At 45.1% G+C, this 20,533-nt stretch overlaps 1 protein-coding gene across 1 annotated transcript; it reads left to right on the plus strand.

Moving 5' to 3' along the window:
* Nucleotides 1-2,716: 2,716 nt before the first annotated feature.
* On the plus strand, nucleotides 2,717-19,352 carry LOC123092504 (pentatricopeptide repeat-containing protein At5g02830, chloroplastic). Its single transcript, XM_044514299.1, has 12 exons — nucleotides 2,717-3,399; nucleotides 12,948-13,035; nucleotides 13,251-13,455; nucleotides 13,960-14,067; nucleotides 15,415-15,579; nucleotides 15,661-16,218; nucleotides 16,729-16,794; nucleotides 16,899-16,979; nucleotides 17,306-17,403; nucleotides 18,088-18,298; nucleotides 18,556-18,616; nucleotides 18,725-19,352. Exons 1-12 carry the CDS (start codon nucleotides 2,805-2,807, stop codon nucleotides 19,000-19,002), a joined length of 2,514 nt encoding a protein of 837 aa, XP_044370234.1. The 5' UTR covers nucleotides 2,717-2,804; the 3' UTR covers nucleotides 19,003-19,352.
* Nucleotides 19,353-20,533: the final 1,181 nt, after the last annotated feature.

The raw sequence follows: 20,533 nt of genomic DNA on the forward strand, positions 1-20,533 counted from the left end.
TCTGGCAAGAATAGCTGGGTGGAGAGGGAAGTTGCTGTCATATTTAGGGAGGATTATTCTTATTAAAACATGCTTAGCTAGCATCCCTATCTATCTCATGTCTTTTTTCAAATTCCCCAAGTGGGCTCTTAATTTGATTAATTCCCATATGGCCAATTGTCTATGGAGTGACACTGATGGTGCTCATAAACTTCATTTGGCTAATTGGCCTTCCATTTGCATGAAGAAAGAGTTTGGGGGTATGGGGGTTCCAAACCTCCAAGATATGAACCTCTGCCTGATTGGATCTTGGGTTAAGAGATATATTGCTGGAGAAGGTTCTCTGTGGAGGAGAATTGTAGATAACAAATATAATACTAAAAGCCCTAACATCCTCTGCTGTAGAGATCCACACCCCTCTCAGTTTTGGAAAGGTTTGATGTGGGCATTGCAGGCTGTGAAAGTGGGGTACAAGTGGCAGGTGGGTGATGATAGGTTGATTAGATTCTGGGAGGATACCTGGTATGGTAACACCCCCTTAGCTACCCAATACTGGGACTTGTATGTCTTGGTGAATGAAAAAAACAAAACCATTGCAGAGATCTGGGATGGCCAGGAGCTCAAATGCACCTTTAGGAGGACCTTCTCAGATGATCTGATGTTGCAATGGTTTGAATTGATTGAAATTTTGTCACTGACTGTTTTCTCCCAGGAGGCTGACTCTTTGATCTCGAAATATGAGTCGAAAGGAGTTTATTCTTCTAGATCACTGTATGCTATTGTGAACTTCAGGAGGGTGCAACCTGTTTACCTCCCTGTTGTTTGGAGTGTGAAAGTTCCACCCAGGGTGCAGGGTTTTCTATGGCTCTTTTCACAGAATAAAATCATGACTTGTGATAATCTTAGGAAGAGAGGCATAGTGAAGCCATTAGAGTGTGTTTTTTGCAAGGAGATTGAATCTGTTCGTCATTTGCTCTTTGAATGTGTGGTAGCTAGGCTAGTTTGGGCTGAAGTTAATACTGTCTTTAACATTTCTGTGGTTGATTTTGAATCTGTAGCTAAATTCTGGCTGTGCGCCAAAAAATGCAAGCAACTGAATGTTGTGAGCTCTGCTGTCCTGTGGGGATTGTGGAATTTTAGAAATTATGTAGTGTTTAATAGGTGCTCTTGGATCTCTATGAAACAGGTTCTGGGGCTAGTTTACCGCTACTTGAGGGACTGGACCAAGCTGTTCCAAGATCTCCAAGGGGGGAAGATGCAAGAGTTTCAAGATCTGATCTGGAGAACCCTGAGAAATCCGTTGATGCTGGAACCAGGCTGAGCTGCCGCAAGTGGTTTGAAGACCAAAGCGTTGATGTTGGGCTCTGGAAAAAGGCAGTTGGAAATGCTGCGCACGGAGGAAGGGCCACACTGGAGTATCAACTGCAGCACCAAGAGGAAAGCGACAGCATCCATGTGGTCAGCATCGGTGGAGCGGAGGGTTTATCTGTCTAGGTTAGCCTGGAGTGTGATAGCCTCATGTTTGAGTGGATCGAGTGTTAGGGTAGATGTGGCTGTCTGTTTTGCAGCATGCTCCCGTCATTTCTATTTTTAAGAGTTTGTATGTGGGAGGTAGATCTCCTCCTGAAACTATTCTAGCTGTAGACTGATCTCTGTAGGGGTGTTTTGGGTCTGTAAGGTACTGCTATGATGTGGCTTCTTTCTATATGAAATGGAGCCGGGGGTGATCCCCTGTTTATCGAAAAAAAAAATCTACTCCCAAGCGCCGGCGGTGACCGGTCAGCACAAAAAGAAATTTGTTTCCACAAATGGATACCAATTTTTAAATCATCAAATCCATACGATCATCAACATAAAATTACGATAATTTTTTTGCCCGCGACTGTCCTTACCGTTACGGCCGTGTCCATGTCCAACAGCCGGCTACGACCCTCGGAGTGGAGGTGAAGCCGCCGACAAGATAGAGTAGGACATGGGACACACGCTAGCTCACGGGACTTGAGGTGCCGACATCTCCCATGCCCTAATCTTCCTCGTCGGAACCCGTGGCCTGCACGTCGTCGGTGGACGTTAGATCGACGATGAATTCATCATGGTCGGAGGCCGACACGTCCACCACGACGCGGTTGCGGCGCCATGGAAGTTTGTCACCCGATAGGGTTGAATATGTGTGGGTCGGATGGGCCAGAGTGAGCTGGATCAGACATGGCGGCAGTGTCCGGACGCGTCCGAACGTCCCATATCCGCCTCATATATGAGTTGAATATGAGGGTTGCCGATTAGTCTGGATGTTTGGGTCGGATTTGACAGATGCGGTTGAATAGCAAATTTGCGTCTGGACAGTGACTAGGCAGGCCATCCGAGTGTCTCGGATAATATAGCGGGTTTGGTTATACTCTATCCGTTCCTAAATATAAATCTTTGTAGAAATTTCACTATGGACCATTATGGATGTAGGTAGACTGTTTCTAAATATAGGTTTTCCTAGAGATTTTAATATGTGACTATATACGAAGTAAAATGAATTAATCTACATTTTAAAATATGTCTATATACATATTGTGTAGTCAATTTGAAATTGCTAAAAAGACTTATAGGAGTATTTAGGAACGGAGGGATTAGATGCTGAAGAGCGATTTGGTTTCCTGCATTCCGAATCAGAGTTGTGTTCAGAGGCTGTCGTGCAGTGCACACGAGAGACGGCAGCGTCTATCCGAACGAAAATATCCGCGCCACTCCATGAAAGCCCCACCGTCCAAGTCACACTGCTCTGGCTTGGCTCTTCCACCTCCAATCCCCCAGCTCCTCAGCCTTCAGCAGTCAACATGGGGATGGCCATGACCTCCTCCCCACAGCCACCGCCTCCCCCGCGCCGCCGCCGCAGCCGCTTGCAGTCGGCAACTACAATCTCCGCCCCCAGTGCCAATCCCAAGCCCAACCCCAAGGCCAAGGTCATCCCCCTCCTCTCCGACGTCGGCCGCCTTCAGTCCGCAACTCCCACTCCCACCCCAAATGGCAATCCTAGCCCCAACCCCAAGGGCAAGGTACTCCCGCTGCTCTCCGACGTCGGCAGCAACCCCTCCGCCATCGACTACTACTCCCGCGTCGCCTCCAACCTCGCCGGTGCCGGCCGCCTCGGCGACTTCCTCATCGCCGCAGAGGGCCTCCGCGCGGCCTCCGGCGATGCCGGATTCGCAGCCCGCATCAATTGGCGCCTCCTCTCACGCGGCGTCGTCGCCGCGCTCCGCGAGCACGGCCTGCCCCACGTGCTTGAGTTTCTCCGCGACGCCGACCGCATCGGCGTCCACGCCACCGTCATGCTCGACGCTGATGCGTCCGACGCCGTCGCGGCCGCCTGCCGGCAGCTGCTGGATGAGCGCATCATGGCGGAGTTTGTGGAGGCCATCGAGGCCCTAGCTAGTAAGTAATGTCGACCCGAATCTCCTTATCCTGTGTGTTTCATCAAGCTTGGTGGTACATCAATCGGGATTTGGTGCATCACTCGTTTACCCTGCTTTTACAATTGGTTCGTGCAGATGCTGAAACCTCACAGTTACTGTTAGGTTTTGCTCTTAGGCCAACTCTAGCCGATCCCCTAAAAAAATAGAGGAGGGTCCGGCCGAGTAGTGGAGTATATTTACTCCACTAAATTTTGGCCGGACCTAGCTGATCCCGTAAATATAACGGAGTATAATTTTGTTTTTTCTAACTTATCCATTTCTAGTTTACATTTCAACTACATATTAGCACACATATAGAAACTAGACACAAATATGAAGGTTCAAGCAAATCGTGAATATAGTTTACAAACCGAATTCAAAGTTTACAAACCGAATTATTCAAATTTAAACACACCTAATGGTTCAAATGTAGCAAATAACATGAGAAAAGACAACTAGGAAGTGCTGCCAGTGATGCTCAATAAGATCTTCTTCTTTTTTTCGAAAAGGGGGGACTCCCCGGCCTCTGCATCAGAACGATGCATACGGCCACTTAGATAAATAAAATATGTTCAACAATGTCTTAGTCGTAAAACAAAAAAAGTCGAGCTCACATAGACCTCGACGCTAAAACAGATAAAGGCCATAAAGCCACAACCGGCTGGCATAATAAAGATAGGAAAACTAATTGCCTATCCTATTACATGACCGCCATCCAAACCGGTTGAAGATATCCCGCGCTACCATCTCCCACCGGACAGATCCAGTAACCAAACGCTCCCTGGCCTCCGTCGGAGTGAGTAAGGACCACATACGGATCAGCGCCGTAGCACGGAAAACAACCTGCAAAAAATGAATAGTAGTTATTCTGTTAAAAGCCAAATCATTTATGCAGTTCCAAATTGCCCATAACAACGCACAAACTCCTACGCGAATGTGTCTAGCTGTATCGGACTCTATCCCATCCAGCCACGTTCCAAATAACGACCCGACCGAACTCGGAGGAGTAATGTTAAAGGCAATTTGCACGGAGCGCCACAAAATTCTCGCCAACGGGCACTCAAAGAAGAGATGCTTAATGGTCTCATCCCGATCACAGAAACTACACCTAGTAGATCCTGTCCAATTGCGCTTAACCAAGTTGTCCTTTGTTAGAATGACCTGTTTATGGACAAACCACATAAACACTTTAATTTTCAAAGGAACTTTGACTTTCCAAACATGTTTGGAGCTAGGAATGACACTCGAGTTAATAACATCAATGTACATCGACTTAACGGTAAATTGTCCAAACCTAGTAAGCTTCCAACACAACTGATCGGGCTGATGATGTAGCTGGACTTCCATCAGTCTACGCACCAGATGAAGCCAAGCTTCCCATCTATCACCAACAAGCACCCTCCTAAACTGGATATTAAGGGGAATGGCCTGCATAATCGTTGCCACTAGCGCATCACGGCGATGGACAATACGATACAGAGTTGGGTACTGTAATGCCAATGGTGTATCACCAAGCCAAGTGTCCTCCTAGAAGCGAGTATCGTTGCCATCTCCGACAATAAACTTTGTTCTATTAAAGAAGGCTGCCTTAACTCTCATAAGCCCCTTCCAAAACGGCGAATCAGTTGGTCACATTGTCACCTGTGACAAAGTTTTGGATTGCAGATACTTGTTACGGAGAATCTGTGCCCAAGTTGCATCAGTCTCAACTGATAGCTTATAAAGCCACTTACTAAGCAGGCATCTATTCTTGACCTCAAGATTCTCGATACCCAACCCCCCTTGATCCTTAGGACGACAAATAACATCCCACTTGGCGAGTCTATACTTTCTCTTGAGATCATCACTCTGCCAAAAAAATCTTGATCGATAGAAGTCCAGCCTTTTCCTAACCCCAACTGGAATCTCAAAGAAAGATAGTAGGAACATCGACATACTTGTGAGCACCGAATTAATAAGAATTAACCGGCCTCCATAAGACATAAGTTTGGCCTTCCAGCAACTAAGTTTCTTTTCGAACCGATCTTCGATGCATTTCCACTCTCTGTTCGTGAGCTTATGATGATGAATGGGTATACCTAGGTAAGTAAAAGGTAAAGCCCCTAATTCACATCCAAACAATTGCCTATACGCTTCTTGTTCCTCCTTGGCTCTACCAAAGCAGAACAACTCGCTTTTATGGAAGTTAATCTTTAAACCGGACAATTGTTCAAATAAACACAACACCAGCTTCATGTTTCTCGCTTTTGCCAAGTCATGCTCCATAAAGATGATTGTATCATCAGCGTACTGCAAAATGGACACCCCCCCATCAACTAGGTTAGGCACCAAGCCACCTACCTGACCGGCCTTCTTTGCCCTGCCTATGAGAATTGCCAACATGTCAACCACAATGTTGAACAAAATAGGGGACATTGGATCTCCTTGCCTCAGGCCTTTGTGTGTCTAGAAATAATGCCCTATATCATCATTTACTTTAATTCCAACACTACCTTTTTGCGTAAAGGATTCTACCTGGCGTCACCAAGCCTCATCAAAACCCTTCATGCGTAAGGCCTGTTGAAGGAATGGCCATTTGACTTTGTCATACGCTTTTTCGAAATCCACTTTGAAAACAACCCCATCCAGCTTTTTCGTGTGGATTTCATGGAGCGTTTCATGAAGGACCACAACTCCCTCAAGGATGTTCCTGTCCGGCATGAAAGCAGTTTGGGTAGGCTGTACAACAGCATGCGCGATCTGTGTGAGCCTATTGGTCCCGACCTTGGTGAAAATTTTGAAACTAACATTAAGAAGACAGATAGGCCTGAATTGCTCAATTCTCACAGCCTCTGTTTTCTTAGGTAGAAGGGTGATCGTTCCAAAATTTAGCTGAAAAAGATGAAGCTGTCCAGCAAACAGATCATTGAACAAAGGCAACAAATCCCCTTTAATGATATGCCAGCATTTCTTATAGAACTCCGCTGGAAATCCATCTGGGCCCGGCGCTTTGTTATTTTTCATTTGCGAAACGGCCTCAAGAACCTCTTTCTCGGAGAAAGGAGCCGTCAGAATATCATTCTCCACAGCTGTGAGCTAAGGAACATCCTCAACCCTGGACTCATCCAGAGACACACAGTTCTGTTCTGGAGGACCAAACAACTGCTTATAGTACTCGGTTATGTACAATTTTAGGTTTTCCTGTCCTACAATTATACCCTCATCTTGCTCAAGCTGAAAGATCCTCTTCTTTCGATGCTTACCATTAGCAATCATGTGAAAGAATTGAGTGTTTGCGTCCCCCTGGACTACTCGCCGGACCTTGGCCCGCAGCGCCCACTTCAACTCTTCTTCCCTAAGAAGTTCTTTCAGCCTCAATTCCGCGTCAAGCTTGGCATGAAGCTCCGCGGCCGGCAGAATCGTGGTTTCTGCTTTTACATCCAGGGACTGAATAAGGGAAAGAAGCCTTTCCTTTTCAACCTTATAAATCCCGCTAAGATGCTTAGCCCATCCACGTAGGAAACTCCTCAAGTGTCTAATCTTATTCTGCCATCGCTGAAGCGCAGTCTTTCCTCCTGAATCCTTAGCCCACTCTCTAGCCACGAGATCAAGGAAGGCTTCACGTTCAAACCAAGCCATCTCAAAGGAGAACACATTCTTGTTCCCCAGGTGGGAGGGCTCACCAGAATCCACAAATAGCGGCGTGTGGTCAGAAATACCACGGGACAGGGCCTGGACTGTTACTAGAGGGAACTTCTGTTCCCAATCGACACTGGCCAACACTCGATCCAACTTCTCATACGTCGGATTTGGCAGCGCATTAGCCCAGGTGAATTTTCTGCCCGAGAGCTCAATTTCTCTCAGGTTCAAACTTTCAATGATGGTATTGAACATGAACAACCATCTGTCGTCAAAGTTATCATTGTTCTTATCCTCACGCCTTCTAATTATATTGAAATCACCCCCACCAGGATAGGCAACTGCTCGGAACCACAAATCCGAACGAGATCAGCCAAGAACTCGGGCTTAAGCTCGGGCTGCGCAGCCCCATATACCGCAACCAGAGCCCAATTAAACCCATGTTCGACCGCACCCGGAACTTGACTGCAAAGTCACCCATAACCACACTGCGAACCTCAAGCGTTTCGCACCTAACGCCGAGTAAGATTCCACCCGATCTCCCTCTCGGCGGCAAGCAATGCCAATCAAAATCTATACCCCCCGACAAAGTATTTAGAAATTGAGGCGCAAAATTATCTCTACCCGTCTCCGATAGAGCGATAAAATCTAAATGATTCTCGACAGACGCCTCAGCAAGAAACCTTCTTTTAGCCAAGTCCTTTAGACCTCTGCTATTCCAAAAGATTCCTTTCATAGTTCATCATGGAATTTTTTTGCCGTAAGAATCCTAGCACTCCTACGCACTGCGGACACCGGGTACACCTTCCGTTTCCACTTGCGCTTAGGGATAGTTTGACTCTGCAACTGGTCCTCACAACCATTTTCAGAAGGGCTTGCCAAAATTATCTCAGTAAAATCATCCTCTACATCCGCCTCAGAACTAGGTGGCATAAGATCCGCACAAAAATTGTCGAGCACCCTGACCCCGAGCGCATCAACCTCAGACTCACACATGGGTTTAATAGCCGCAATATTGCGAATCATCTCTAAGGCCCGCTCAGCCTCTAGATCCAGAAGATCATTAATAGAATTAGAAATTTCAGTGCCATTACTACCTAGTGAAACTCCTAATTGATTTGCATTATCCACAATCTCATCGTTTGAAAAATGCAGAATGGAATTAGAGGTATTGACCGACATACCAATAGTGACCTCCACATCACGAAGCTTGGCCGCCCTCATGGCGCACCGATGCTGAATGTCGTCCACATCTGGATGTGCCTGGAGACGGCCACTCACCCGGCGCCCCTCAGACATCGGATCCTGAATCCCACCAAACGCAATGACCTCCTCCCGAGAGATCGCGGTTGGGGTACGGCCTCCTGCCTCACCCCAACCAGCAGCCCGATCGACCTGCACGGGCTCCCCCACCGCCTCGCCAGAAGGTGGACGGGACGCCTGGCGCGCCCCACAAGTCGGGTCCGGCTGCGAGGATGGTGGAGGCAGAATAAGGGCCGCCCACCCTAGCTCTCCACCCAGCTCTCCACCCAGCACCGAAGAAGCCACCACCACAGGCGCCTTCGGAGGAGAAAGCTCCGAGGCCACCTGCCCCGAGCCCTCTCCCGAAGGCAAAGCCGAGACCAACCGAAAGGAGGACGCAACGGGAGACGAGTTATCCGAGGCCTCCTGCCCCGGACCTCCTCCCAACGAAGAAGCGGACACGGGAGCCACCTGCCCCGCATCCCCTTCGGCAGCCGAAAGAGAGCACCCCGAAGCCGCCTGCCCCAGGGCTCCTCCCGACACGTCAGGCCCGAGAAGCTGCGCCATGTCCTGAGGGGGAACCTCGCGCTGAGCAGAAAAGGGAGTGGCCACCTGCCGACTCACCTCCTCCTCCCCCCAGACCGAAAGATATGTAACCCCAATATCCCTAGTACTCGTATCCACAGCATCCTGTAACCCCAAAGCAGGCAAATCGAGCTCAAAAGCCTCCTCGGACTCAACCCGGTCACTCCACAACCTCGGTGGTGCAGAAGAAGGCTCGAAGGACCCAAATCTTAGAATCGTCGAAGGCACCGAGGAGGGGTGGGTAGATGTATCCCCGGTCGTCGCGGTCTCGGACCCCGGCCCCATGGACAGCTGTCGTCCAGAGTCCTCGACCGGTGGTTCCTGAACTCCCGCGCCACTGTCACCCTCGTGCATATCAATGTCAGACTCGTGAGCCGACGCAGCCAGAAGGCTCTCGTCCTAAAACTCAATAACCAGATTATAAATCCTGCCTCGATAAGCCCACTTAACCACTTCCGGCACAAACTCAATGTTCAGAATACTGACCAGAACCCGAGCAATCCCGTGAGCTCTGGTGAAAGCCATGTCCACACGCTCAGGTTTCCCCACAAGAATACCCATGCTGGCCACAACCCGAGCATCCTGCAGCGGCGTGGAAGGTGCCCCGGAAAATCGCAACCACGCCTGCGTAAGCGGTTTGCCCTGAGGCTCAACAAGCTTCCATTCCTGAAACTCAAGGATGCCATCAGTACCCGGCACCTTACACATCCCAAAACTCAACAACCTCTGCAGATCCTCCACGGAAGGGAACTCAACCCTGAACATCTTATCCTCAAGACTGACAAGGTCCCACTGAAAATCCCCAGGGGCCAGCTCTCGAAGCCTCTGCATGATCTGTGTCTCGGACACCTCCCCTCTGGTGACCTTGACAATCCCCGTGGTCAGACTCGGGGACTCGTCAGGAACCTCACGCTCAGTCGGAGACTCAAAAAAAGTTAACTCAGCACAGTAAAATCCATACATCATGAGTGACGGTGCCTGATCGCGCAGTAACGGACAATCCCCAGATTCGTGTGCCAGTTTACCGCAGGTATCACATAACCGCGCCACACACTCCGCAATGAAGTGGCCTTTGTCTCCACAACGATAACAAAGCATCTTTTCCTTCCTGCGCGCCCACTTGGACGCTCTATCAGACTCAGCCCTGTCCATCATCTTCACTGACACATCAGTCATAACCTCGATCTCAGGAACCGGAGCAGACGCAAGATCCGTCACCACCTCCATAGCGTGACCGGTCAACACAGGCTCCTCGGCAGCCCCGCTATCTGTCGTCTGCTCGACAACAACCGGTGGTGGCGGCGGACGTGGACGGTACCGGCTCCCTCGTCCGCCCCGACCACCACGATGCCCGCGGAAGCCACCACGCTGTCTAGAATCCGGGCCAGAAGATCTTCTTGGAGCTGAGTATGAACTTGTCGGTTCTCGATCCCATGATGCCCTTCAAGGAATGTCTGGATCCTATTTGGATCATACTCTGGCTCAACAGGAGTCCCATTGGTGATGTACTGAAAGTTCTTAGGCATATCCCTCTCATCTTCAATGATCATGTTATGCAATATGATGCAACAAGTGATGATTTGCCATAGAACCTTGGAGCTCCAGTACTCGGCAGGGCCATGAACAATTGCAAAGTGCTTCTAAAGCACACCGAAGGCTCTCTCCACATCTTCCCTAGCCGCTTCTTGACATTTGGCAAAGTGAATATTTTTGTACCTTTTGGATGCGGAATTGTTTTGACTAATGTGGCCCATGGGGGATAGATGCCATACGCATGGTAGTAACCCATCGAGTACATTGACCGAATAGTTGCAAGCAGGAGCATCGCCTGTAATAAGCCTAGAAAACAATGGTGATCTCGACAGCACATTCAAGTCATTGTGAGAGCTAGGCAAACTAAAGAATGAATGCCATATCCAAAGATCCTTCCTCAACTGCCTCAAGAATGATCGTTGGATTGTTGCAGTGGCCTTTGTATCGACCCTTCCACCATGCAGGACAATTCTTCCATGTCCAGTGCATACAGTCAAGTGATCCAAGCATCCCTGGCCATCCTCTTGCTTCACTCTCTACCATCAACCTCTGGGTGTCTTCCTCATTGGGTGCCCTCAAGTACTCCGGTCCAAAAACATCGATCACTGCTTTAGTGAAGCTTTGAACGGCCTCCAAGATTGTGTCTTCACCAATGCGGGCATAGTCATCAATTGTATCGGCTGAACACCCATATGCCAAACTCGAACAGCCGCAATGCACTTCATGAGAGGGCTTACACTTATCTCTCCGCATGCATTTCTTTGAAGCTTGAACCAGTCATCATACTTCTCAATGGCTTTTGCAATGGTCAGAAAAAGACTTGTGTGCATCCAAAAGCGCCGGTGAAAGTACTTCTCCGGATAGGTTGGATTTGGATCAAAATAGTCTCTCGTGAACTTGGCATGGCCCTCCGCTCTATCATGGTTGATTTTTGTGCGGCCAAACTGCGATCCTCTCCTAGGCCGCCGAATTTCATCATTGAAAATCATGCTAAGTATGGTTTCGAAGTCTTCGTCATCTTCCTCTTCAGACGATGACAAGTCCTCGAAGACCGTCTCCCTCAACCTTTTCATCTTCAATTCAAACGTCTTGGTTCAAAACGAAACGAAGGAAAACACTCACCTAGGCAAATTGTCGAACACTTGCAAGGCGGTGGTGGTGCACCGGCCGGCCGGCGTCGTTTAGGCCAAACCAGCGGGCGACGACGCGTGGGAATGAATTGCAGTGGTGCCCAAGCAAGGTCAGATGCGGCGGCCGCCAAAGAGGAAGAAGATTCGAAGCAATCCGACGAATTGGCTATGGCCATGACGGCGGCGTTTCACCTTGATTCCGGTGACGGCGACGGGCGGCGAACAGGCTCTGAGTCGGGCAGAAGGGCAGAGAGGGCCAAGGGAAGCAACGAGGTAGCGGTGGGCCAGCGGACGGTCGCTGGGAGGTGCACCGGCGAAGAGGCAGTGGCGGGGGAAGAGGCGCGAGAGAAGCAGATTTTTTTCCTTCGAGCAGTAGCGGCCGAGTATATTTAGGCGCCGGATAGGAGGCGGAGTAAAAATTATCCTCCTCTATTTGGTTTAGGGGATCGGCTAGGTGCCAGTTAGGGGAGTAAAACCAAAATTTTACTCCTCTAATGCCGGACATGGGATCGGTTAGAGTTGGCCTTAGATGCTTTAATTCCTAGACTAAAAAGTAACATTCACAGACTGTACGTATAGAGTTTATTGACTGATTCCGATGTTACATCAGCACGCTGCACTTGTCAGTTTGATATGGTTACTCAGTAGCTGTTTTGTTTCAGAAGTACCATTTCTGTTTGCCAAATAGCAGCCTGTAAATCATGGAGTTTTGCTATTTTTTGATCATGATGTTAATCCTGTAGACGGTGGTGTTATTTCTACACGGCACCCTGTTGGATTTATCATTTATGTAATGATATCTGTCATATGAATGATTATACTACTTGTTAACATACAGTTATAGTAGCTTGGTGTCTGGAATCCATGAGTTTTTTTAACACTAGTTGGGAGCAGCACAAGACATTGTGGTGTCATTCTAGCATTAATCCTGTATCATGTTTCTTGATCAGTTTCATATAATATATATTTTCCCATCGCTTGAAGTACAATACATTCGTTTTATTTAGCAGTCGCACAGCGAATGTTCAGTGTGCAGGAGGATAAATTTTTATGTATATGTTGAAGATATCTTTGTATTTAATTTGGCCCTATTTTAGTTACTTCCTGAACTTTTAAGGAACTTTGTAGGAACATAAATTCTCTGCCACGCTCGAGTGTAAACATGATATGACTCTCATGGCCTGTTGGTTGTGTGTTTTGTAGTCACATGTTACATGTAAGTATGATTTAGCTATGAATTACGGATGGAGTGGCACTCACTGTTCTGCTGATTACTCCACCTAGGCATAACATTATTCACGTGCAATTTTCTTATTTATGGATTTCTGCTATTAGTGCTTTGGATGGTGATGTAGTTGTGAAGCTCATGTTAGTTTGAAGTTACCGTTGTTAATGTTTTTCTTTGTTATTTTTCTTTTAGCCTGTGGATTCTTTGTCAAAGGCATCGTGGATCCAATGGATGTACTGAAAATATTCGTCAGGAAGCGAGATCCAGATATGGCGATCAGGTGATCATACTTGCTGCATTTCTCTTCATTCGGTTTTACTTTTGCCAATGACACTTTCTTGTGGCAGATTTTTGAATATATAAAAATCGTTAATCAATTTGAAAACTATGCTTTCCAATAATCAGGAATTTCATTTTGTGATACATTAGATTTTCCTACTGTTTTGGGTATCTTCATTACTTCATACCTGCTCATGCATTGCCTTTGACGTGTAGGTATGCACGTATCTTTCCGCACTCCCAACTTCTACTCTGCAATACTATGGAAGCTTTTGGGAAAAGAAAGGAATTGAAACATGCCCTAAAGGTCTTTGGAGCACTCAAGGACCAGTTGGGAGGTATCAATATGTTTGCGTGCCGAAGTATCATCGATATATGTAGTCATTGTGGTTCTTCTGTACAAGCTCGGATCATATTTGAGGTATGGGACTAGCGAACGTAGTTCAAATTTATACTTGCATATAGGTAGAAGTGGAAAAAGTATGAAGATCTAGGTGAATACATTCCAGAGCACCATAAATCACAGGTGCTGTTAGTTCCGCAATGATTCATCAATTGGGAAACTCCTGAACATAAATCAATAAAAATATCTTACGAGCTGTACTATTTCTGGTAAAAGAAACTGTACTATTTAGGATGGTAAACCAGAAAACTTAGTACACCTGTAAATTTCTGAACAAATTGCCCTTCCTTAATCTTTTCAGTTTGTTCAAAACCTCAGATGTTCTCCAGAAAAGAAATCTATGCATATTCCTTGAGTTGACCATAAAAAACAACAAAAGTGGAAATTATAAGGAAACAATATCTGCAATTAACAATATTCATCTAATGAAATACTACTACCTTGTGCTCACCTTTTGTAAACAAATGCTGTACTTTAGGTAGTCAGGTTCAGTCTCCACTCATATGTATGGCTCTTACACAGGGGCTGCTTGCTGAGAAGATTACTCCGAATACACATGTCTTCAACAGCCTTATGAATGCGAATGCCCACAGCATGAGCTACAATTTTTCGGTCTACAAGCATATGCAAGTAATGCATCTTCTACCCTATTGTTGCTGTTCATAGGTAGGCTATTTAGCTTCAAGCGATTGTTTCCACTACATCATAATAAATCTTTCCTGCAACTCCACTTCTCCCAGTGAAGCTTCTAGATATTATCACATCCCCATTTCTTTGGCTACTATTTATTTGTTCTTGCATGCTTGCTCAGGTCGTTTTGCATTATGAGGCTAATTGGTTTGCTGCCAGAATTTGGCAAAACCAAAAGTTGCCAAAATTTGGTAACTTTTTTGAGAGATGGGCAAGAACCAATTGATAGCCAATTTTTTTGAACTTGCCAACGCATGCCAATTATTGGCACCAAACCAATTAGGCTCTATATTCACTACAATAAGTGTGTATGTTGTGCATGCGTCTAGTCGCACCTTTCATTTTTGGAATAATTTCATGCTTGCCACTACACAGGTTTGCGATTTGCCATCGAAATCTTGCTAATTGCCATCATAGTCATGCCATTGGAAAGAATGGAAACAAGTTTCTTATGTGCACTTTTGGCTCCAATTTCCATAAATTCCCAGACGACCCTTCTACTTCTTTTCATCCTTGTTATGCTGTCTTCTTTCCCTTCAAATTAGAACTGGATGAGCTGTTTGCTTTCATCGGCTTCGATGTCAGTGCCTGTAACTGTGAGATTGCCGCAGTCTAACACCTCTTGCTCAGCTGTGACCATGGCCCCTTGGATAGCCTGATCCTGTGTCTGCAGGGAGGTTTTGGTGACGTTGTGACTGGTGTGGAGCGTGACCGCATGGATATATACGGAGCTTGCGCTAGAGTCCCAGCCACTGTCCCCGCACAGAGCCTGAGATGGGGCTGGGGTGCAAGGAGTTAGCATGAGTAGGCGTGGTGGCACCGAGCTCAGCCCGCCTTGCCTCGAGCTATTATGGCACGGGAGCCGCTCTAATTAGCATTCGTCAATGCACCTGCATGGTCTGTGTCTCTGCACATGCTACAGCTAGGGCCTTGCAGTCACGGGTACCTCCAAGACCGTACCCCAAGGTCATCACAGTTGTGCTTTCCACCCAATCTTAACTTGGGTGCACCACCTGCTTGATGAAATGCCTGAATGCTATGTTTTTTTTTGAAAAAAAATAACGGGTTAATGGTCATTTTCATGGGCCAACTTTGTTGACTCTTGTTGGAGTAACAACTGGCAAATCGATCCCATTTCCCATCTTTGCAGTGGCAAGTAGACAGTCAGCTCAAATCTGGAAGCAAACATGCAAATCAGAAACCCTAACAGAAAGTGTGCAGTCCTGGTGGATTAACTTACACAACTCGTTGGCAGCAACCTAATGCTCCACATATTCCATTTTGCAGAAATTTGGTGTCCGTCCTGATTTGGCGTCATATAACATACTTCTGAAGACATGTTGCAATGCTAGAGAGTTCAACACGGCACAAGAAATTTATGAGGAAATGAAGAAAAAGGAACACGATGGGATTTTAAAGTTAGATGTTTTTACATACAGTACGATGATGAAGGTATGAGGCTTCTGTTGTTATTGTCTTGGTCCATATGTATTTCCTTTTTATGCCCCCGTAATTCCTCTATTCGAATTTCAGGTGTTTGCAGAGGCAAAAATGTGGAAGATGGCTTCCAACATCAAAGATGATATGCGGGCAGTTGGTGCTCGTCTTAACCTAGTCACATGGTCATCATTAATCAATGCTTATGCAAATTCTGGTTTGGTTGATGGTGCCATAGAGATCCTTGAAGAAATGATAAGGGATGGCTGTCAGCCTACTGCCCCATGCTTCAATATTATCCTTACTGCTTTGGTCAAGTCATGCCAATATGATAGAGCTTTCCGCTTGTTCAATAGCTGGATAGAATTTGGAATCAAGGTATCTCTGTCGCTTGAACAGAAAGGATCTCTCCCAGACAACTTCACATTCTGTGAAGAGCATCCGAGCACCAATGGCGGCACTATCTTGGTTGTTCCATTTAGGCCAACAGTTACAACTTATAACATTTTGATGATGGCATGTGGTACTAATGACGAACGTGCAAAGTCTGTAATGAATGAAATGAAGCGAAATGGTCTTTGTCCTGACCGTATTAGCTGGTCCATTCTCATGGATATTTATGGAACATCTCAAAATAGGAATGGAGCTATTCAGGTTAGTAATAAATCTTTAAATTGATAATTTTTCCTTGTTGTAGCAACTGATGAACAAAGTATGATCACTCCACACTAAATGCTGCTATGATATTTCCCTGATATCCTGTTGTAGCAACTAATGAACTAAATAGTCTCTTCATTAGTTCAAGTATTCCTCTATATAGAGTTGACTGCGTCTCTTGTAGAATCAATAACTAATAATGAATTTAAAGTACAATCTGCATGAACTATTTATTAGTACAGCCAATCAGCATTCTTCAGTTTTTCTGCAGTTTAGATGGTGAATAGTCCCTCCTCCAATCTGTGATCACAGTGCATACTACTTTACTGTATGAGTATATGACAATGTAATCATGGAGAGAGAAGAGTTCCTGAAATTAGTGCATATCATGGAAGAGTTTTTATGTAATGATATATGAAAATTTGCAAGTGTTATATCATGGTTTTTTTGGACCAAGTTGCTTCCTTGATAAATGTGGACTAATGTTGTCTAATTTTCTGGGTACAGGCACTCAGAAGAATGCAACGTGTTGGAATAAAACTGAATGTCTCTGCATATACTGTAGCTATTAAGGTTGGCCATTAGACAATGTAGTGACTTGGTTAAGATACAGGACACTGCATCATGTTTGTTGTAAGCTTATAGTACCAGTAAGCTTATGTGTCAATTTCCTGCAGGCATGTGTAGAAAGTAAAGATTTGAAGTTGGCGCTGCACTTGTTTGAAGAAATGAAAGCACACCAACTGAAGCCCAATATGGTGAGTCTAAATTGTTGATTGTTATCGAGAATAATTTTGTTCTATTGACGACTCAATTCTGTGGATGCATGCATATTTTCTTGCACTATTCTTTCTTATATTCTGAGAGTACAATTTTTTTTCTTATAATTGGTTGGGTTTATTTCTTTATATATCCATTAGTTGTTGATGTTAGATAGTATCATATGGCACCTGGTCTCTCCGCTCTTCCCCGAATGTCCATGTTATTATTAGAGGAATTAAACTTTTGATTCCTATGATCACTTATCAAGAATTGCATTGATGTAAGATTGCATCAGATACTGAGGTACAAGTTCATGTTCCAGGTGACATACAGAACTCTCCTGACAGCGCGCTCCAAATATGGATCTTTAAAGGAAATCCAGAAATGCTTGGCAATCTATCAGGAAATGAGACAAGCAGGGTATGTGACTAGAACTTCTGTATACTGTTTCTTTGGCATTCCTTTGCTTTTCTTCTCCATTTTTTTAGTTTAGAAATTTGTACTTGTATAGGTGGAAGCGTCTACTATGCCGGCCATGAAATGTGCCTTGAGATCCACACACGTTCTCTTACCCTATCTCAATGAATGTAGGCAATCAAGTGATAATGTGTGCGCATCTCAAGTCACATTTCATGCTGAGAAAATGTGCCTTTAGATCCTGCGCATTGCGTTGCCCTATCGCAATAAATGTAGGCAATCAGGTGAGAGTGTGTGTGCTCATCTCAAGTCACATTTCATGGTTGAGATATTAGGAGCATCCACCCATACAAGGACAAAATCCAATCTCTTCCTTTCTAGAAGAAAAGGGGATTTAAAAGGTTTATTTGATATACAGGTTTCTGTATAGAAGTGTTTTCATAACAGAGATAATGTATAGTAGAAATTCCTTCAAGTTACGAAGTTATGATTTATAAATAATACCAACAAATATCAACAGAGGAGCAATCGTGCGAGCATTTTTGTTGTTGTTGATAATCCTTCTATTGTTCCATGATAGGAAGCATGCCGACAAGCTGTCAGCGGATAGGCTGATACTATCACAGCAAAGGGTATATAAGTATATGTTTTGTTTCTGGGTTAAATTTGTTGTTTTACCCATGACAGGTATCAAGCATATGACTATTATCTCAAGGAATTGATAGTGGAATGGAGTGAAGGAGTTTTGTCTAGAGATGGTGCAAATCGAAATTTTTACCATTTAAATCGAAAAGATGAGAGGAACGAATCATTCAACCTTTTTCTTGAAAAAGTGGCAAGATTCTTGCAAAAAGATGTTGATCAAAACCAAACTGTTGATGTTCGTGGGCTTTCAAAGGTAATCTGAGATTGAGAGTATATGTCTACTAATGTATCATATGCTCTCTTTTTTTCCGAGAATGCAAGTGTTTCAAATCTTTGCATTAATAGAAGGGAAGTTACAACCCACAGACCTTACAATCTGTTGTACCAACTGGAAGTGTCATCTTGCATCAAAGTGATAAATGATTCTGCACGAGTGAAGTAACTCCAGTGGCATATTTTGAGTTCCGTTGAATATATTCTAAGCCATCTACTCAACTGTATGTTTCACAGGTTGAAGCTCGCATCGTTGTTCTCTCAACTCTCCGCAAAATCAAAGAGGAGCATCTTTTAGGTAACCTTCAACACTGTAGCTTTATCTGTATGACTCTTAGAGTGAAGATGTTGTATATTCTACTGACAATTCAACCATTCTACTTGGTTATTCTTATTTTTTGAGTAGGAAGAGCGGTCCAGGATGATTTGGTCATCATCACGGGTCATGAGAAGACATCATACACTGATGTCGAAACGACTGCTATCGATGTCGAGCATGCAGTAACTGCTGTTTTGACGGATGAACTGGGTCTTGAAGTTTTTGTTGGACCAGAAAGCCGTCCTCCTGTTTCATCCAAACTCAGAGCCCCCCCACGCCCTAGGAGACCACAGGGAATGATAAAAATAACTGTCAACTCACTGAATCATTGGCTGAAGAGGAAGTCTGTGAGGGATGTACAGTGACATTTCCTAGGGGCATTTCTTTGGTCAATTTATACCTGCAAGACTATCCTGGATGGATGATGTACATACAACAATAGGGCTGTTGCTCTGATGTCCCCGGGACTCAGCACAGGACGATACCTGAAGGAAAGATCTGTTGGTGGCCAATGTAGTCTGATTTGGTCCAGTATATTCAGATATATGGAAAATCACATTATTTGGGGCTGTAAATGTAACCACGTCAATCCTCAACCGGGTAGCATCCCAGGTTAAAATTTTGAAGTGATTAGATGATTGTTGTAATCGCCAATCTTCCGCGTCAAATGATAAACATTCTGACACAGTACTGATTTGTCCATCTTTTCTCAACAGATTATGGGCCTCTTTAATTCACAGGATTCTCAAAACACAGCAATAGGAAAAAAAAATACAGGATTTGAATGTCATGCCTACTCCAACCTTGCATTATTTTGGTTTGTTTGATTGGGAAACAAAGGGTTCTTTCCAAGAGGTTTGAGTGGATGCTAACTTTTCTATGAGATGTAGTACAATGGAATCCTTAGGAAAAGTTCCTATAGGATTCAATCCTAACCAATCCAGAAAAAATTTCTGAAGAAACAGAACAACTAATCTGGAAATAATTTCTAAAGATTCTAATCCTCCAAAGAATCTACAAAATCATTTCAACCAAAGAGCCAAAGCTTTTGGGTGATCTGGCCTGTGAATGCGTTTGCACAGATCAATATTGAAACGAACTACATTTTGTTTTAACAGGATATCTCTACCTCTACCTAATATTAAAGGGGGATTGTTTCTCCATCTTTTTCGTCATCAGATCCTTTTGCATTGTATACGTCGGCTATTTTTTCGACCGTCATCTGGATTGGATTTTCGTCCGTCGTAGAGCATACGAACAGCATTTTTTCTTGAAACAGTACAAACAGCAGGCTGGGCCACACCACGATCTCGCTCGGCCAGGCACATCCGGCCCAAAGTGTAGCATCATGCTGGCCCACGTTGGGCCTCGGCCTGCCAACACAAACAATCCCAAATTAGAATTGGAAAAAAGAAACCATGTGTACGGCGGGAGTCAAACTCCAAACCTCTAGCCAGTTGAGCTAGCTCTCAATTGTGATAGGAAAACGAAGTTAATTACTTAATACATGCACAAATAAACTTATGGACGCTCTATCCCACGTATGGGCCACTTGGCATGAGTGGTAAGCTATCTCAAAAACGATGCTGGTCTGGTCAGCAGCAAAAAATAATCAGCAAGCAGCAATTAGAGGGTCAGGCGTGGATTCGATTTCATCGTCAAAAACGAGGAACACACATGTCCTACGCACATACACACACATGCAAAAAGAGCTTAGGCTGGGGCACGTGCGTACATACAAAGAGGCAAAAATACACGTATGTGCGTGTGAGGAGCAAGCTGCAAGCTGAAAGTATAGCTCAAAAGCAATGGTAGTGCCTCAAATAAACAATACTGGTGTGGACCATGGTACTACACAGTTTTTTTTGTCCTAAAGCTTATAAAATGAAAAGGCAT

The sequence above is a fragment of the Triticum aestivum genome, chromosome 4B (genome assembly GCF_018294505.1).
Source record: "Triticum aestivum cultivar Chinese Spring chromosome 4B, IWGSC CS RefSeq v2.1, whole genome shotgun sequence".
NCBI lineage: Eukaryota > Viridiplantae > Streptophyta > Magnoliopsida > Poales > Poaceae > Triticum > Triticum aestivum.

Coding starts and splice junctions, on each gene's coding strand:
- LOC123092504 (XM_044514299.1), top strand. CDS start 2,805: ATGGGGATGGCCATGACCTCCTCCCCACAGCCACCGCCTCCCCCGCGC. Junction 3,400..12,947: donor GGCCATCGAGGCCCTAGCTA/GTAAGTAATGTC, acceptor TTTTTCTTTTAG/CCTGTGGATTCTTTGTCAAA. Junction 13,036..13,250: donor GATCCAGATATGGCGATCAG/GTGATCATACTT, acceptor TTTGACGTGTAG/GTATGCACGTATCTTTCCGC.